At 36.1% G+C, this 20,185-nt stretch overlaps 1 protein-coding gene across 2 annotated transcripts in view; it reads right to left on the bottom strand.

Annotated features, from left to right (window-relative positions):
• BRWD1 (bromodomain and WD repeat domain containing 1) overlaps positions 1 to 20,185 on the bottom strand; it is a 91,001-nt gene that overhangs the window by 19,602 nt on the left and 51,214 nt on the right. For both annotated transcript variants that reach the window (XM_087818422.1, XM_087818423.1), the window contains exons 26-38: positions 19,541 to 19,665; positions 18,807 to 18,889; positions 17,437 to 17,548; positions 16,759 to 16,820; positions 13,787 to 13,942; positions 13,441 to 13,561; positions 12,175 to 12,300; positions 10,646 to 10,718; positions 9,591 to 9,632; positions 8,321 to 8,467; positions 7,390 to 7,542; positions 1,909 to 2,075; positions 1,146 to 1,372 (exon numbers count right to left, since the gene is read on the bottom strand). In XM_087818422.1, the coding sequence (XP_087674548.1) occupies positions 1,146 to 1,372; positions 1,909 to 2,075; positions 7,390 to 7,542; positions 8,321 to 8,467; positions 9,591 to 9,632; positions 10,646 to 10,718; positions 12,175 to 12,300; positions 13,441 to 13,561; positions 13,787 to 13,942; positions 16,759 to 16,820; positions 17,437 to 17,548; positions 18,807 to 18,889; positions 19,541 to 19,665 (1,594 nt within the window). The remainder of the gene's footprint in view (positions 1 to 1,145; positions 1,373 to 1,908; positions 2,076 to 7,389; positions 7,543 to 8,320; positions 8,468 to 9,590; positions 9,633 to 10,645; positions 10,719 to 12,174; positions 12,301 to 13,440; positions 13,562 to 13,786; positions 13,943 to 16,758; positions 16,821 to 17,436; positions 17,549 to 18,806; positions 18,890 to 19,540; positions 19,666 to 20,185) is intronic.

Here is a 20,185-nt window from a genome sequence, read left to right on the forward strand (position 1 = left end):
TACATGCCTATCACAGAATGAAAACCATTAAAATGAATGGGAACATATTGTTAAAAGACAAAACTTTACACCATAACACACTCAACTCCATGTTAGAGAAGTGACTGTGTTAGGAAAATGTCCGTCATCAAATTGTGTTTCCTTTGAAATTACTCCACTGTTTCCACTTTGACTGTTCATACTCTATTCCACTAGCCATTACAGTGACTGTTTCGATTCTTCCTCTTGCCTGCACATCACTGCCAAACTAATCCATCTTCTTAAAACAGAATTCATGCCCTGCTGGTATGGCTATGTGGTTAGAGCACTGGCCACACGCCAAGGGGGTCACAGGTTCAATTCCCTGTCAAGGGCATGTACCTGGGTTGCAGGTTTGATCCCCGGCCTTGGTCGGGGTGCATGCGGTAGGTAACCAATTGATGTGTCTCTCTCGCATCGATCTTTCTCTCTTTACCTCCCATTCTCTCTAAAAAAATCAATGGAAGAACTATCCTCGGTGAGGATTAACAGAACAAAACAGGAAAGAACTCATGTCCCTTACTCAACAAGGGACCCAATTAAGTAATCCAAACTCTTCTGCAAGTCATGCCAGTCTCTAAAACATGGCTGCACTTACCTGCTTGATCCTACTATTTTAAATTACAACAGTAATTATTATACTATCATCACAATTCACCAAAACCACACAGAGCAATACTGAGGCACATAAACACCACAGCCTCATTCACTCAATGCTAGCGAAGGGTTAGCATCAGCCAGTTATACTGCCAAATGGCAATAATATAAACAGGTTAGTTACTAGCTCATCAGTTTTAAACTTACATCATTACCATGCCTTTTTTTTTTATTTAAAGAAATATAAAAATGTCAAATTTTGCATACGTGTGATATTTATATCACATTATTTAAAATGTGGAGGATTCAAATTTGCACAAAATATGGCAGTACCATTTGCAAAGAACAGTACTTATCAAACATAATCTTACTGTTCTATGTTTGTTACTTCTGTCTCTTCCGTTGAATTTTAAGTTCCTTGAGTTGTGAAGACCACATCTTATTTATTCCTTCCTGTAAACCCATAGTCACTAGCAGTGTTACACACTTGAGTGCTCAGCAGTTGAACAACATAATGTTCTACTTCTTACCAGATAATGTAGAACCATTTGTTAGAGCGGCAGGTCTATTTCTTCTCATTCTTTCTGATGATCCTGTTGAATCTGAAGAGTCCCCAGAAGTAACACCCGAAGAGACACCAGCACTTGTCTTGTGGCTTGCAGAATACGCTGCCTGACTAGAGGTAGATTGGGTAGGAGAACCTACCAACTCAGGAGTTACTCTTGTCTGAGACTTTACACGCTTCTGCTTGATATTTCTGTTCAAAGATATGAACAAAAGAAAGAGTATTTAATGAGACAGAAAAAGCCTAAAAGCATATTATTACTTTACTCTGAGAATAATTTCAAATCAAAATATTCATTATTAACATTTTATTCTGGCATGGATTACTATTAACACTCTTCCTCTAAATTTGATATTATTTTATTACAAACTGGAGTAATAAACAAATGATCCAATTAATAGAGTTATAGAGAGTGACAGTGAATTCCTTAGGCTCTTTGGATTAAATGCTTAGGGGAGCCAACATTTGTGTAATACAGGCATTTTTCAAACTATGAATCTGAGTCTCACCATGACCCAACTTTCTCTCCAGTCTATTTATGTTTCTAAACACTGTATAAAATTAAAAGAAGAAATGAACAAAACCTGAACAGAAAGAAGAGAGTATAGAGGACATAAGTGGTGACAGAAGGAAACCTGAGTTGGGGTGGTGAACACAGAATACAATATATAGATATACATACAACTGTACCCCTGAAACCTATACAAAGTTGGCAATAACCAAGTCACCTGGTATTTTTGTTAGCCTGATTAACACGGTTACAATTTTGCTGTCTCCTGAACCTCTGGCTTCTTCGAAGTTTTTCATTGAATTTTTGACCAATTTTAAAATCAGAGGAGATTTTCTTCATTTTTTCTTCAAATAAGGCAGACAATCTCAAGGTCATACTGTAAATCTGCAATATGAAAGCAAAACTATAACGACAAAATATTTTTCTAAGAAAGAATGTAATCACTGAGGCTACTTGCAACCTATTACTTTTAGCGATAATGGCTCTTACTGTCTTTATCTATTTCTCACCGCTTCCCTTCAATGACATCTGTAAGAATCTGCAGGAAAGAGCAACTATCTTGGCTTTTCTCATTTTCACATCTACACGTACACACCTAAAAAAGTCCCCTTTTCCAAAAGTTAGATGGGAAGTTGGTTGGTTTTCAGATTGCTACTTAGGCAGCAAAAGAGAAGTGTCTCCTTGAGGCAAGGCAACGTTTCACCAGTCTCTACTTGAAATCTGCCTGCCTTTGATGCCACTTAGATCTAAATATGAATTACAGACAAAAGAATAGAAAAAGGAAAATATGCCCTAAAACTTTTATATGGAAAAATGTGTTTTAACAATTTTTATAATTAAATAACATCAAGTCTTGAAAAGAGCAATGTGGTGGTGAGTGCTGCTGTAAGTAACACTTGGTACAGCTACTGCTCATTGACTGGAAGTGCTCCTTCCTTGTCCACTGTCATTCCTGAAAATCAGAGCAAAGGTCTTATATTCGAAAGCTAATTATGAATCACTCTGATGCACCTCAGAGGAGGGTGAAGAGACTAACACTAGAGAACCTTAAAAAAAAAAGATACGAGACAAATGAATTTCCTATATGCTTCCTATAGATACCATATATATACATATAAAATGAATATATGTGAAATTTATAATCCTTGATATCTTTGATCTAATCTTTAACATTTCCAATATTTTGTGCACATATTTAGTCTTTTCACTTAAACCTGAAGTCTAGCATAAGTCACCAATTTTAACAAGAGTGATTTTTCCCCCCAAGCATATTGTTTGAAACCTCTGGTTACCTTATCGCCATTTTCGTACATGTTTTCTCATTAGCTTGTATGTAAAATTCAGTAATACATTTGAATTGAAAGTAAACATTATTTAACAAAAATGGGTGCTAAAGCCCAGCCAGCATGGCTCAGCCGTTGAGCATCGACCTAGGATCCAGGAGATCGAGGTTCAATTCCCGATCAGGGCAGATGCCCCGGTTGCAGGCTCAATCCCCAGTGGGGGCGGGGTGCAGGAGGCAGCGGATCAATGACTCTCTCATTATTGATGTTTCTCTCTCCCTCCCTCTCCCTGAAATCAACAAAGACATTTTTTTAAAATGGGTGCTAAAATTATCAGCTCCTCAACATGAATGACAGCATATAAAAAACCCCAGTTAGCATCATACACAATGGTGAAAGATTGAAACTCTACCTGAGATCAGGAATAAGACAAAAGATGCCTGTTTTCACTACTGCTATTCAACATAGTACTTGAAATTCTAGTGAGAGCAATTATACAAGAAAAATAAAAATCATCCAAATTGGAATGGTAGAAGTAAAACTATCTCTAATCACCAATGACATAATTCTACATATAACAACGCTCAAAGATTCCACAAAAAAGTTATTAGCACTAATAAATGAATTATTATAGGGTACAGTAACAATATACAAGAATCAGTTGTGTTTCTATACGCCAACAATGAACAATCAGAAAAAGAAATTAAGAAAGCAACTGCATTTCAAATACCATCTAAAACAATAAACTGGGGATGAATTTAACCAAGGAGGTGTTAAGACTTGTCACTGAAAATCACAAACACTGCTGGAAGAAATTAGGCATGAATAAACACAAAGGCATCCCCTGTTAAGAAATAGGAAGACTTAATAATGTCAAGATGTCAATACTGTGCAAAGGAATCTATACATTCAACAAAATCTCTATCAAAAATTCAAAAGACTTTTTCGAAATGGCAAAAGCCATTCCTCAAATTCACAACAAATTGCAAGGGAACCTGAGTAGTTCAATTTTGAAAAAGAACGAAGTAGGAGGACTCACTTCCTGATTTCAGAACTTACTACAAAGCTACAGTAAACAAAACACTGTGGTAGTGACATAGAAAGATGGACATAGAGACAAACACATACATACAGACCAATGGAACAGAATTGAGTTAAAAAATAAACCCATATCCATGGCCAATTGATTTTCAAAAATGGGAAGAAAATAGTCTCTTCAATAGATGGTGCTGAGATGAATGTATTTCCACCTTACAACATATACAAAACTTAACTCAATATGGATCAACAACTTAATCCAAGAGCTACACCACAAAACTCTTAGACAAATACATGGGGTGACTATGATTTGGCAGTGGACTCTTAGACATGAAACCAAAAGCACAAAACAAAGGACATTATGAACAAGTGAAAAGACAAACTACAGAATAAGAGAAAATATCTGAAAAAAACATTTATTTGACAAGGGTTTAATATCCAGAATATTTTAACAAATTCCTTCAACTCAACAACAAAAAGACAAAATATCCAATTAGAGAACGGGCAAAGCACTTGAATAGATCTTTCTCCAGAGAAGACATACAAGTGGTCAATAAGCACATGAAGCGATGCTCAACATTAGTGTACTGACTCTCTTTTTTTATTTTCTGTATTCTTGATGCTCTGGCATTTGGAAACTTGGTCCTGGAGAGACTGCCCCTCCCGTGGCTAATTCCTACAAAGGACTCTCTTACAAGCATGTCTCTGACACAAAACAATCAATCCAGAGTTCACACCCCTATCGTCTTTACCAAACTCTCACATACCAAGCCAATATTCCATTTCCCCCATCCTAAATCACCCCAGGGCCAGCCAGGAACCAGACACCTAGAGACCAACCCATAGGTCAAAGCTATGGGAAATATTCAAGCTAGCCAATCCTAAACAGTTTACTTTGTGCTACCTTGCCTTCCTGCAAAAACCTCAATGCTATAGACCCTGTGCTATATAATCTTCCCTTTGCTCCCCTCTGCCTACTGACCAATGGATGGTCCATCCCCATGTGGCCCTATAAGGTAAGTCATGCCTCCTTGTTTCTATGAATCTACTAGTATAAACTTCTTCCTTCATGGCAATCATTTCCATATCTCCATGTCCTATCACACCTGATTAAAATAAATTCCAAGTACAATTTGTAATAAATCATAAAAGAAATGCAAATCGAAACCACAATGAGACCCAGTCAGTTTGCTCTGTGGTTAGACCATTGGCGTGCAGACTGAAGGGTCTAGGTTTGAATCCAGCCACGGGCATGTACCTGGGTTGCAGGCTCAATCCCTGGCCCCAATCAGGGCTCATGTGGGAGGCAACCAATTGATGCGTCTCTCTCACATCGTTGCGCCCCCCCCCCCCGAAAAGCAATGGAAAAATACCCTAGGATGCGATTCAAAAAACAAAATGCACAGTGAGATGCACTTCACACTCACCAGGAGGGCTACAATTAAAAAAGAAAATAAACGTTTGCAAGGATGTGGAGAAATTAGAATCCTCATACACTGCTTGGGGGGGGGGGGGGGGAGGTAAAATGATGCAGCTAACATGGAATACAGTTTGGTGATTCCTGAAAAAGCTAAACATACAATTACCCTGTGAACCAGCAAATCTACTGTTAGGTGAATACCCAAGGAAACTGAGGGCAAGAACTCTTACAGACACTGGTATTACAATATTCATAGCAGTATTAACCACAAAAGCCAAAAAGTAGAAATAACTCATGTCCATCAAGAGATAAACAAAATATCATATACCCAACCCATAAAATGGACAATAATTCAGCCATAAAAAGAAACAAAGTTCTGATATATGCTAGAACATGGATAAACCTTTAAGACATTATGAAAAGGTGAAATAACGACATAAGAGGACAATTGCATTCTTCAACTTATATGAATATCTAGAATAGGCAAATTCTTAAAAATAGCAAGTAGATTAGAGGCTACCAAGGGAGAGGGAAGGGGAGAATGTGGAGTTATTGCTTAGTGGTTACAGAGTTTCTGTTTGGGGTGATGAAAGAGTTTGGGAAATAGGTATCAGTGATGGTTAAACAATATTGTGAATGTAATTAATGCAACTGAATTGCACACTTAAAATGGTTAAAACTATACATTTCATCTAAACATTTTTTTAAAATATGTTCTTATTGATTTTTATAGAGAGAGGGGGAGGAAAGAGAGAAACATCTATTTGGCTGCCTCCTGCATGACCCCTCCTGGGGATTGAGCCCACAACCCTGGCATGTGCCCTGACCTGGAATCAAACTGCTGACCTCTTGGTGCCTGGTACAGCGAACACTCAACGAATGGAGCCACCCGGCCAGGGCCTAAAACTATACATTTTATGTTACATAGATTTAACCACAATTTTGAAAATTTGATAATGCAATATACCAAAAACCATTAAATTATACACTTTAAATGGTAAGTTGTATGGTATGAATCCTCAAGCATGTACTTAAAACAAGAGAGGGAAAAGACATGAATGAAATTTATTTTCTTTCTGGGTAGAAACAGCATCATGAATGGTGAATACTGGCAATAGCACATGCTTGAAAAATTTTAGACTTGAATGTTAAACTGATCCAATAAAGGATTCGAATATTGAATGTAACGCAAGGGTTCTCAAATTGAGACAAGAATTAATAATGTGGGAGGAGTCTGATAATAAGTAATGAGGAGAAAGTAAAATTAAGGCAAAAACAATTAATTAGCAATGAGAGTCGCTGAGGATAGACAAAGAAAGTGCTATCATATCAAGTAAGCCTTTTACCTTAAAATCTTCTTGAATTATTGCTGTTTTTTATTAATCACCCAGCACCCTGGCCACAAAGGTTCATGACATTTGTGAAAATTCCCTGACAGTATATGTGCTCTTTTGTATATTTAGTATGCTTCAACAAGTTTTGGAAGAAAAAAAAGGATTTAGGACTGTGCTCCATACTTGTATTCTTAAAGAATCGATAACACGTGTGCTTGTTCTTTGGATCCAAAATATTAGTTTATATCCATAGTCCCCGCCCCATCTTCAGATTTTCCTTTTCTTATTTTTAATCTTCTTCCAACTCTATCAGTAAATTTTCAACTCACTTCTCAAGATTTCCATAGGTAAAATATAAATATTTCTCATTCTACGTATCAAATTTAAATTTGCTCATTTTTTATTAAGACCCTCACGCCCACCAATCCTGTTTATAAAACTTTAGGAAGGATAATCATTAATTATGGCGAGGCAGCAATAGGAGATTATCTGGGCGGTAGCAGTTCTATTCTCAACAGCAGTCCTGCCTACTCACTCATCTTTAATGTTCCAGCCTCTACTAGGCAAGCAAACAATTACCTACACAGATCATGTTCTTTTTTATTAACCACTTTTTAAATTACCTTTGATCTTTTGTTTGGTGTATATGCTTTTGCATTGCTAAATATCAACCGGATGTCTTTGCAAAATTCCAAAGGGCTGTCATAATTTTCCGCTTCTAAAGTTTCCCTTACTGTTCCAAAATCCATTGGAGTATCTATAATATCTCGGTAGTCCTAGGTTTTAAAAACAATAATTAGTTCAAAGATTTCATTCCTGCTTTCAGACATGTAAGTGCATCAGACTTCTAAAATATTCAAAATTATAGAAGAGGGGAAAATTAGAAGAAGCTTAAAGTCATTAATATCTTTTTTTAGAAGACCCAGACACAGAAACAAGGTAACAAATAACCAAAATGTTATACTTGTAGCAGGACATGGACTGGATTTGTTTCTTGTTTTTTCAAACTATAAAAGTAAGTTTATTTAAAAAATTACAAAGATAGTAGAAGTGAGGCAGCTGGGCTGCGTAGGCTCACAAAACAAGTTCCAGAGGCAAAAGAAGGGCCCTTGGGAGCTTAGAAGAGGGAAAGGCAAAGGTTAGGCACCTGGGGAGGGGAGGTAGAGGGGGACGGGAAAACTGAAGGCGTGCTCCTGAAAGGGAGAGCCAGACATGAATTTGTTTTTATTTCCCTCTTTATGTGTTCTGTAATTTCCAAGCTTTCTACAGAAAGTTTGTGCTTTAGTATCTGACTTTTTTTAAAGGTGATGTTCCACCCAACTTTTACTGGAGTGAAGACAGATACTTTTTATCCAGTTTATAATTTTCCTGTAGCTGGGTCTACTTAGATAACAGATACCATGTAGAACCCTCCACTACATAACTGACTTAGTGGTAAGATAAAAAGCTAACATGAAGCCAGACATCTTATTCTTCAAAAGTTTAAATACCTCTACCCGATCTCCTCTACACAAAATAAGAAAAGCCCCAAACATTCAAACAATGGCAACTTACTGGATATTCAACCAAATCAACAGGTTGTCTAAATGGTTCAGAATCTTCACATTGAAAAATTAAGTTCACTAGTTCCTTACACTGTTTCTTCCAGTTGCTTTCAACATAGCTGGTTGTTTTGCTGCTCCTATTTTTCCAATGATGGACCTAAAAATATTCACAATATTAAAAGTATTTTCAGTGTTGGAAAAGTGACACTATAATATCGTATTTTATTTTCTATCTACTTGGGAAAAAATCCACTTTTCTGTAAAAATCCAATAATCCAATAGAGTAACATTTGTTACTCTAGAAACATTTTTCATTCCAGCACTTATTTCCCACGTTTAGAAAATGTTTTTGCAGAATCTGAAGTTACCACACTGGATAATTTTGTAGGCAGAATGATGTGTCAAGGGTGTCTACATCCTAATCCCAAGAACCTGTGACTATGTCACTTTACATAGTAAAAAGGAACCTGTAGCAGTGACTACAGGCATGATCTTGAGATGGGGAGACTGTCCTGGATTATCTGGCTGTGCCTGATGTAATCAAAAGGGTCCTTACAAGAGGGAGGCAGAGGGTCAGAGTAAGAGACTGGAAGACATTACACTGCTGACCTAAAGATGGAAGAAGGGGGTCATGAGCCTCTAGAAGCTGGAAAATGCAAGGAAACAAATTCTACCCTAGAGTTTCCAGAAAGGAACACAGCCATGCTGACACCCTGATTTTAGCCCAGTGAGACCCAAGTCAAACTTCTAATTTACAGGACCATAACATAATGTTTTTATTGTTTAAGCCACTAGATTTGTAATTTGCTAGAGCAGCCATAGCAAACAAATTCTAAACAGCTACTAAACACTTGGGAGAATTATATCAAAATGACAAATCAGATGACAGTAATTCAAGTCTAGCTCTTCAATGTTATCTGGGGCAAGCATATTACGAAAATTGTTATAAAAAGCTTACACTTAAGCAGCATTTGGATGAAACTTAAAATGTTAAGATTTTTGAGCATTTTCAGATTAATAACCTTGACTTTTAATTAACATATTACAACTTCAAGAGTTTTATCTGTTCTAATTCCATTCTCATTCTGAGAACACAGTTCAAATCCCAACTCTTCCACTAAATCTGACTATCCAGCTTTCAGTGATTATTCCCTTTTCTCTTACAAAATATTCCGTGTCTGTATCGATTTAACTTTTCAAAAGATACCACCAAAGATCTCAAGTTGATTTTATATAAAGAATAAATGAACAACAAAGGTCAATCAGGCAGATTAACTTACTCTCCTTCTTCCAGAAGATGTTTTAGGAAGATCACTATCATCCTAGGAATAAAAATCAGAGCACCTTAAGTGTTAATATTCTCATTAGAAATGTAATAATCTAAATTTAAAAGTATATGAAAGACAAGGGTTATAACGTTAACAAAGTCTCAAAAGACAGACTATCACATGATTTTTGTGGCACATGAACTCCAACCAACCAACCATTCTTAATAACCCTTCACATCCCCTAAGAACATGCACTAATCCCAAAACATAGTTACGAAAAGCAGCTTTAAATCTGGGTTTTATCTCTATTCATAAAACCCCAGAAACAGAGTCTCCTACAATTCCTGTATTTTGTACTCTCCACATTTTTATTCCCTAAATATATACTCATTTTTATTCCAATATAAATTAGCATGAAAATCAGTGAACTACAATAAGCTTGTGAAGAAATTACACTACACTGTTTTTAAAGAACACCTTCCCTGCAACCAAATCCGACAGCCTGATCTTAAGTAGTGCAATGTCACTGACATTTGCCTCGCTGACACTTCAAGACCATCTTGAGTGAAGGACTTCAGGGTACTTTAAGCATGGCCACGTTCATTGATTTTCAATTACAATTAAAAAATTGGAATGGGGTGGAACGGGTCATTGGGGAGAAAAAGGGACATCTGTAATATTTTAAACAATAATAAAACTTAAAAAAAATAAAAAAAATAAAAAAATAAAAGTAAAAGCAATTCTCAGGTTTTACAAAAACTATTTCCAAGATAATTTTTTAATGCATCTTTGTCTAGCTAAAATTTGGAAAGAGAACATACTCCACACCTAAGGTATTCACTTTGACTATGTTGTTTGATATATTGATATCAATTATTGGCTAAAACAAATTATGTCACCGACCATCTAGATAACTTAGAAATATTTTATCAAGTGCCCTATTTTCATAGTTCACTGGAATATAGCAAGAATTGATATAGGTAATCAACATTTTCTACTTCACTCATTATTTTCAAGTTACCATTTGAAATTAACAAAAATCACTGTAAAACTGACAAACGTCATACCAAAGCCTCGGCACTTCGCTCATCGTTTTCAGAAGTGTTAGAAAGTTCTGAGATATCTGTACAGTCTTGATTCCTAAAAAACAATTTTTCATTTTTAACAGTATGCAGATGTCATTAATGTTATCAAAGATTCAAACTACAGGTTAGATATAAACAGCTGCCGAACTATGCACACCTAATTTCAAGAGGAGAAATACCAGGTTTCTACTCCCCTCTGTGGAAACAACTATCTTAGAATATGAAAAGGGTATTTTTTTTCAGTTAAGTACGTACAGAAATTTAGCTGGTAATCCAGAAATAACATATATATGGCCTCAGTTAATGAACACACGGGTGAGTTTTTCTAAGTATCATCACTAGTAATAATCGTACAATTAATTAGTACCAGGAAAATGGTTGATTTGAGATAAAAAAGAATAGAAGAAAAAGAAGTAGAACTTAAATCAAATTATATCTTAACCTCACGGTAAACACAGAAAGAATCCTAAAGTAGGGATATCCAGGCATAAAGGTGAAAAATGGTATGTAATCTTCCAGAAGGAAAAAAGAACTGAGAATAAGTCCAAGTCCTCCAGACACAGGACATATTTAACCCAGGAAAGTGAGACAGGCTGCAATTGGTTATTCTCCAATTTGTTGCTACATATTGAAAATGATGGCACAGTTTATAAATTATCTTCTCTATATTATTTTTCTACAGAATTTTTATAGCTAAGGGGAAAGGTTTATATAAGATCATACAGCAAATTCACTAATTTAAAAGATACAAGCTGAGTAATTTGTCCAAGGTCACACAGAATATTCACTAGAACACACTGGGCTAGACCTTGGATCGTGATTTCCAGGTCAGTTTTCATGATACTACTCCAAATATGATTTCCCAAGGCAAGAAAGTATGTGAGATAGTCATGCATGTACAAACACTCTCACAGGACATAATGCAAAGATTAAAAATCTAATCCTGAGAAGACATCAAACAAACCCAAATTCAGTACCCACAGCAAAGTAATTGACTAACACTTATAAAAAACAATGAGGTCATGAAAAAAAGACTGGGGAACAGGTTAAAAAAAATTAAGAAAACACAATGGTGAATATGATGGGGATTCTGGACAGTATCCTGACACAGAAAAAGGACTGATATAGAAACTAAAAACCCAACTAAGTCCTACAGCTTAGTCAATAGTATTGTACCAAGAATAATTCCTTAGCACTTCAGTGGGATACACAGATATGTAAAAACATGTTAGCCAAAGGGAAACAGGTGAAGGAGATACAGATATATATGTGGCACCTATGTGTAGTATAAAATTATTTCAAAATTTTAAAAAGTAGGAAAAGTTGAATTAATTTCTGATTCTTGTACAGAAATTACAATCACAGTAAGAATGTAAAGAAATGTCATTTAAAGTAACACATTAAAAAGGTATAAAATTCAGAGAGCACAAATGAAGTACTGGATGGTTGCAAGAACACAATATGCAAAGTCAATCGCTTTTCCATAACATCTACAATATGAAGACACTTACTTGATAAATTTTAGAAGCTGATCAGTTATCTTCTTAGCTGATCTTGCAATTACACTCTCAGGTTCATTAAATGTTCTGGCATTATGTTCTATATATCTGACTTCCCAAACCAATGCAGAAAGCCTCCTTCAAAATAAAAAGGCAATTTATGGTTTAGGAAATAAAAAGACAGAAACCGAGTAAAAAACCCAGCATGTTAAGCCAGCATGAGATATTAATTAAACAATAAGTGCAAAGTAACAATGAATAACCTTCTCATGCTGACAACTTGATCCTAGTAGTAAGCAATTATCCTGGAGCTAAACTTCTGAGAATACATTTAAGTACCAAAAATCTTAACAGATCACTTAATCGCATCCAGAAAACCAACAGAGCAACCCTCCCTTTTCACACTGCCTATGGGTACATTTGAAGCTATTGAGACTCAATGAAGAAAATGTGTTCAACAACATCAATCCCAAGAGTCAATCTTACTGTAAAGTAGCAAAGGGATTCCTGATCAAATGCACATTTCCATGTTTGACTACAGAGCTAAATTATACCAACAATGTGAACTCAAGAAGTCAGTTTTTTATAATTTTTCCAAGTAGGTAAATTATAAAAAATAAGATACCATCAACTGCTTTTAAAAAAATCAATGAGAATAGGAAACTTTATAGTTATCAGTGTTCTAGAAGCCAGAGATAAGTACATGACTCTAGGGAATTAACCTTTCAAAGGCTAAAGTCCAATTTTTAACTAAATTAAATGTTATTTTTAAAAGGAACAGCTAAATAGGAATGTTAAACATACAAATAAAAAATATAATTTCTCCCTGGCTGTGTAGCTCAGTTGCTTAAACTGTTCTCAATATACTAAGGTTGCAGGGTTTGATCCCTGATCAAGGCATCTACAAGCAACCAATGAGTGCATAAATAAGTGAAACAAAAATGGATGTTTCTCTCTCTCGCTCTCGCTCTCTCTCTCTCAAAATATATATTCTAACTACTTAACATAATTTGTAAGAAAAACAGACTACTTAAGATTGAGGAATGAAATCTGACAGTTTTTCTTATTCGGGTTCTAACCACACCTACCCACAAGCAACTAAACACAATGTCTTATAGGACCAAGGAATTACTATAATAAAAAAAGAAAATGAAATAGAAAATAATGTTAGTCCCCATTCTCCCACTGTCACCACTAACTACCACTACGCCTGTATTTATTCTAGTTGGTACAGCCAAGTAACCTTTCAAACTATTTTTAAGGTAGGTTTCTACTAACCTGTAAAATCGATTAACAAGTCTCATTCGAATTGTGTAAAGATCAGTTGGATAAGCCACTACAGTACAGTACTTCGGGTATGTACAGAGATCAACTGGACCTGCAAAAGCTGCTGCTATATCTGTCAGGGCAGACAGAAGAGTTTTTATCAATAAATTCATAACCTGTTTTATTTCTCCACAAATCATTCATAAAATACACTACAGCTACATTAACACTGCAGGTTTAACCAAAAGGTAACAAAAAGAAATTGTAATAACAAACACAACCACAATTATGATACATTTTTAAATACTTGTGTGGAAAAGAAAGCTTGAGCATGAAACTTTTCACACTAAAGACTTACCAAGATTCAGAAGTTGATCTATACCACTAATAATTCGTTCGCATTCTTCATCTCTCGATTTCTGGCCCCATTCACCATCTTGTGGTTTGTAGAGCAATTTCTCTAGCTCATCTGAAGTAACAGAAATACTAGCTCCTAATTCTTCAGGTGGATCAACTATGAATTCCGTTAAAAAAGAATACAAATGATAAAGGAAACAAAAAACCAATTGTCAAAGGTCATAAACAAAAGACACTAGTTACAAAGGACAAAGTAGTTACTTAATAGTAGAGAAACCTGGCAGACACCACCTAAATCAAATGATTCAAGTTAACAGGATAAACTGGTATCATGTGCCTCCCAATATGATGCACTGAAAACACATCATTTCTCTGACACACTTGTCCCAAATGCAAACCCTGGATTTAATCATAAGAAAGCAACAGACAAACCCAAACTGAGGGAAATTCTACAAAATAACTGGGCGGGACTCTTCAAAAGTGTTGTGATCATAAAAGATAATTAAAAGACTTAGGGATCCCAAATTAAAAGAGACTAAGAAAGCATGGCCATGAAATCCAGGATGTGAAAGGACATCAGGACAATAGTCCAAATTTGAAGTCTATGGATTAGAATTCTATCAATGATAATTTCCTGACTGTCAGCTGCACTACAGTTATCTAAGATGTTAACATTTGAGAAAACTGGGTATTCATAAATTCTTTGCACTATTTTTGTAACATTCTGTCTCAAATTATTTCAAAACAAAGAATTTTAAAACTGTGATAAAAACTGATAATAAGCTCGGCCGGCATGGCTCAGTATTTGAGCATCGACCCATGAACCAGGAGATCTCATTTCAATTCCCAGTCAGGGCATGTGCCCGGGTTGCAGGCTCAATCTCCAGTTGGGGTGTGCAGGAGGCAGCCCATCAATGAGTCTCTCATCACTTATGTTTCTCTTTCTCCCCCACTTCCTCTCCCTGAAATCAATAAAAACATATATTTTTTTAAAAAAAACTGATAATGAAAGAGTGCACATTTTAAAAAGAGGAGACATTGTAAATATTCAGAAAGCATTCTTCTGAAAATCATAAATAAAAAACAAAAAATGTCACCCTGGCCTTGACCCGTGTGGCTCAGTGGTTGGTGTCGGCCTACCGACACAGGGGTCATGGATTCAATTCCCAGTCAAGGGCAAGTACCTCAACTGCAGGTTTAATTCCCGTACAGGAGGCAACTAATCAATGTGTTTCTCAAACATCTATGTTTCTCTGCCCCCCCCTTCTACTCTCTCTAAAAAGTCAATGGGCGTGGCTCAGCGGTTGAGCATCGACCTAGGATCCAGGTGATCGGGGTTCGATTCCCTGTCAGGGCACATGCCCGTGTTGCGGGCTCGATCAATGACTCTGTCATCATTGGTGTTTCTATCTCTCTCTCCCTCTCCCTTCCTCTCTCTGAAATCAATAAAGATATATTTAAAAAATAATAATAAATAAATAAAAATAAAAAGTCAATGGAAGAAATATCCTCGAGTGAAGATTAACAACAAAAAAGGAGAAGAAAAATGTCAAATGCCAGCGGACGATTTTAACACACATTTCAAAGATGGTTAATGCAGTGAGCCTCTCCTCACGTTCGTTTATTTTAACGCCTGCTTGACAACTCTTCTAAAGGCTTATGGATCTCATTAACATGCAAAGCCTCTTTACGTGAGTGTTTTTCCCTGACTTGTACTATCCTCTAAAAAAGAGCAGCTGTAACCAGTTACAAGCAGTGGTTGGAGCCTGTGGCTTGGGTTAGAATCCCAACTCCTACCCTTTCTAGATGTGTCTGTGTGTGACTTTAAACAAGTTACTGCAGACTCTCTGAGCCTTGGTTCCTTCATCTCTAAAATTAGTAACAGAGCATCAACCTCAGAGCAGGATTTCATGAAATGATACACAAAGTTCTGAAAAAATGCTGGTTTCTATTTATTATATGCTTTCTATATTGAAAAATGTCATTTCCTATTGTTTGTTTAAGATACTAAGCTCAAATAAAAATCTAACAAAGGGAAGTCACTGGTCACTCTCAAGACTGCAGTTATTAGAAAAACATTTTTTTGAAAAAAATTTCTAATTTCCATAAAAATCCTCATTTCCAAAGTAAACCAAGACAGTGGTTCATAGAGATATATCAGAGTAAATACAAAGAGAAGGGCTAGGTCCCTAAGGCAGAGACAAGAAAAACTTGTGGAGTAAAGATTTCACGTGTCAAAAAATGGTGGGGGTTAAAGGAAAAAAGTTTTTGTATGTTTTTACACTGAATAGACACGAATAAAAGGAAGCTTGAGAGTGAAGAAATGGAGGCAAGAGACAAAGAGCACCCCTCCAAAAAGTTTGCAAGAGGAATAACTCAGCAGATAAAATGTTCAAGAAAGCCAAATAAAAGATGTTTTAAGATATAAGAGACAAATTCAAATTCAAAAAGGAGAAAGGAAAGAGGAAACTAGAACTGCTGGAGGGAATAAACTAAGTGTGAGTAGCAGGTCCAAGAGAATTTAAATGCAGTGGGACAGCAAGTACTGAGGAGAGGCTGGCTCTAGAACAGACACTGTCTCATAGGAAAGGAAGAGGCCATCCTCAATAGGACAGACAAGCTGAGGTAAAGCAGAAGACAGAAGTCAAGTGACAGCTCTCCTTTGGAGGAAGAACAAGGTGAGAGTAAGGGTGAGGAAAAGGCAACGGGAGGCACAGGAAGGAGGTCCGCAGAGTTTTACGCAGGCTAACATGAGACATGACCGTGGGCTACTAAGATACAGCCAGAATCAAGCTGGAAACGCGAGGTAAGAAATAATGAACCAGATACACATAATTGTGTTGACCTCTTTTAGTGAAGCTCAGTTACCACAGTAGTTTGAAAACATGTCTCAAAGAATACAATTTGCTCTATGTAAGACAAAAGATTAAAAATGTAAAGGTAAAATACTTTCATTATTTAACAATTACATACCATTGTCAGGAATTGGTTCCATATCCCATGGGCTAAGCTTTTCAATTTCAGTATTATCCCACCTGTTAAAACCGAAAGAAAAGTCTAGTTGACCTTTCATAAAGACAACTGTGGCTAATAACTAGGTATCCACTATAAGAGTAAACAGAAAATGTGAAAATTAACCTCATTGTAGCAGTAAAAGTTTAAATATTAACTGTGAAAAAAGTTTAGAAGGACATATTATAATAAGTGTAAAAATGCATGGTGGGTTCAAGGACAAAACCAGAAACCTCTGTGCCCTGTGCCAGGGTAAGGCAAGAAAAACTCTAACAGCGTGAAGGCCTCAAGCAGGATGATTCAGAATGTGGATTTCATTCCACAGCCAATGGAAAGGCAGCGAAGATGTTTTTTAAACAAAGGAAGTAATACATGCTCCTGGACAATGATATTGCAATGTCAGCTGGAGAAAATATAGGAAGCTACAGAAAAAGCCCCAAGGAAGCAAGCAGAGACTGTACCCCGAGGGGTACTAGCGATAGGGGTGTGCTAAAGAGATACTGTAAAGGTGAGTCTGATGAGACTTAATGACAGATTAAAATCATGGGGTTTTTTTTAACCTGAAATGTATTAGTTGTTCATGCAACCTACCACAATGAACAAATGTTTGTAAGCATTCATTTTCATCTGCATACATACCTAACAATATAACACTGGAAATGACTATCAGGGTACTGTGGCTGGTAGGGCTCTTGGCTCAGCACTGTTCCAAACCACCAGGCATCATCAATGATAGAACGGAACCTGTCACCTAGAGGAGATATGACCCAGTCTGAGACATGTTTCCAACACTAACCTTCTTAATTTGTAAAATATCATGATAAAGATTCCAGTGAAGATAAATAATCACAGCATTTTTTTTATGTTAGAATTAGCCATCTATCCCTACTTCCCAACAATCTTTAGTGATAAAAGAGGCAAAAAAGAGATAATGTTACACTCAGAAATTTACTGAAGGCATATAACCATAAACATACTAGGCTAAAGTGGTTTATGACTAAGTTCCAGTGTTTAGTGGATCCAAATGCCCCCTCCAAAACACGTTCTATTACATTTACAACACAAAATGAAGAACAAAATTTAACAAAACTCAAAAATCTTTTACAACAATATATACTATCAATAAACACTTTTGTATTAAGTATATTAAATACATACTTATAAAATATATAACACTTCTTGAAGAACAAAACAAATTATAAAAGTTAACTATGATTAGAATTTAATCCATGATTATTCTAAAGTTCCTATATAAGTACCTTCATACAAAACAGTGTTCTAATTCTTAAGATCTCATAATAAAAATCAGGTTAAACATCCAAATATCCCATTATCTCAGTATAACATAAAAGCAGGCAAGCAGATCTTAGTAAGGCTAACAAACTGTGGAACCAATACTTCAACTGACTTCAGAGATTTTAGATAACACACATTTTTAAATGTATTCTAAAATGATGACACTTCTAGGGGAATAAACTATAGTTGACTGATACATTTGTTTTACATATATTACAAAAGCAACATAGACTGCTGTAAGAACCCTATTTCTTCCTTTCCATCCACCCCACTATTTTCCAAACAAAATAGATAAGGGGGAAAAAGTCTATCATCCAGCATTAATAAGTCTTTAGTAGTCCTGGCCGGTTTCGCTCAGTGGTTAGAGTGTTGGCCCGAGGACTGAAGGGTCCCAGGTTCAATTTGGGCCAAGGGCACGTACCTCAGTTGCAGGCTCAATCCCCAGCCCTGGTCAGGGCAGGTGCGGGAGGCAACCAATCTGTGTGTCTCTCACATCGATGTTTCTCTCTCTCTCTCACTTCCACTCTCTCTGAAGATGCAATGGGAAAAATATCCTCAGGGGAGGATGAAAAAAAAAGTGGTAGTGAGGGCCAAACCCTAAGCAAAATAAACTTTTAAGTCACTTGTATTTCTTGCCAGAATTTACATGTTTGCATCCACCAAAGGAGAGATTAATTTCTAAGGCTGTTTAACACTCATAAGGATAGACTTACAAGACTGCCAGTTCCTCTGTCTTGCTTCATCGTAAAACTGACGCAACACAAGAAAGTCAATAACATCTGGCATATCGTGATATCTAAACAGAAACAAAAGATTATTAAACTCCTGTGCAGCAGGTTATAGTCCAGAGCAACACTGTCCAAAAGAAATACAATGGAAACTGCATTCGTAAACTTTAATCTTCAACTAGCCTTATTAAAAAATAAAAAGAAACCACTAAATTTTAATAGTGTATTATATTTAACCCAACATATCCTACTACGTAATCAATACAAAATATTGGTTTTTTAACACCCTTTTTCTTCACACCAAGTTTTCAAAATTCAATGTGTACATTTGTATCACTCAGTTCCAATCAGCCACATTTCCAGTGCTCAGTGGCCACATGCAGCTAACAGCTACCATTATGGACAGCACAGGTTTAGAAAATCATTTATTCTAGTATTTTCTCCAAAACAAAAGCAGAAGCAATTTCACCTACAGGCCAGAATTCTCCACACATTTAAGTGGCATGAAAAAATGTATAAAACATGCCAATGCCTAATTTTTGCTGCTGTAGCATTCCTATTTTTACTTCTAGGGAGGCTCCCATCTATCAGAACATACATCCACACCTTAGGCTGTCCACGGTACTGTACTATTTACCCTGCAACTAAATGGAAAGAGAATGGTAACCAGCAAGAAAAAAATTCTAAATTTAATTAATTCCATAAAAAATAACACATACCTAATAGAGAAAGATTTGTCCATAAGTTTTCCAGTTGCAGGATCTATAAATGCTAGTTTGAGGCAACAGAGTGTAGGGGGCCCAACCTCATATCGTATTCCAACTATTTTGACCAATTCTTGATCCTTCAACAGATTTTTTAAAAAGAATCAATGTTTAAAATGGTTAAAATAAATCAATTCCTCAAGAATATAATTCACCATATACTACAAAATTTAGTCAACTCACAATTTAGGCTTCCAAACCAGCAGACAAGTTTAAGTGACTATTAATTACTATCATTTTTGCTAAAGTTAATCTTCACACCTTTTGGAAGACAGACATTTAATACTGTTTCTAATGTAAGGAATATATTCACTCACTTTAGAAAATACAGTAACACATCTTCATTCACGGTTTTGCTTTCTACTGTTTCAGTTACCTGTGGTACCCCGTGGTCCAAAAATATTACACGGAAAATTCCCGAAATAAACCATTTGTAAGTTTTAAATCATGTGACATTCTGAGTAGCACAATGAAATTTCGTACTACTCCACTCTTTCCCACTTGGGACATGAATCATTCCTTTGTCCAGCGTATCCACACTGTATAAACTACCCACCCATTAGTCACTTAGGGGCCATCTCAATTAAGATTGACAACTGT

Source organism: Miniopterus natalensis, chromosome 6 (genome assembly GCF_054644295.1).
Source record: "Miniopterus natalensis isolate mMinNat1 chromosome 6, mMinNat1.hap1, whole genome shotgun sequence".
Classification (NCBI taxonomy): domain Eukaryota; kingdom Metazoa; phylum Chordata; class Mammalia; order Chiroptera; family Miniopteridae; genus Miniopterus; species Miniopterus natalensis.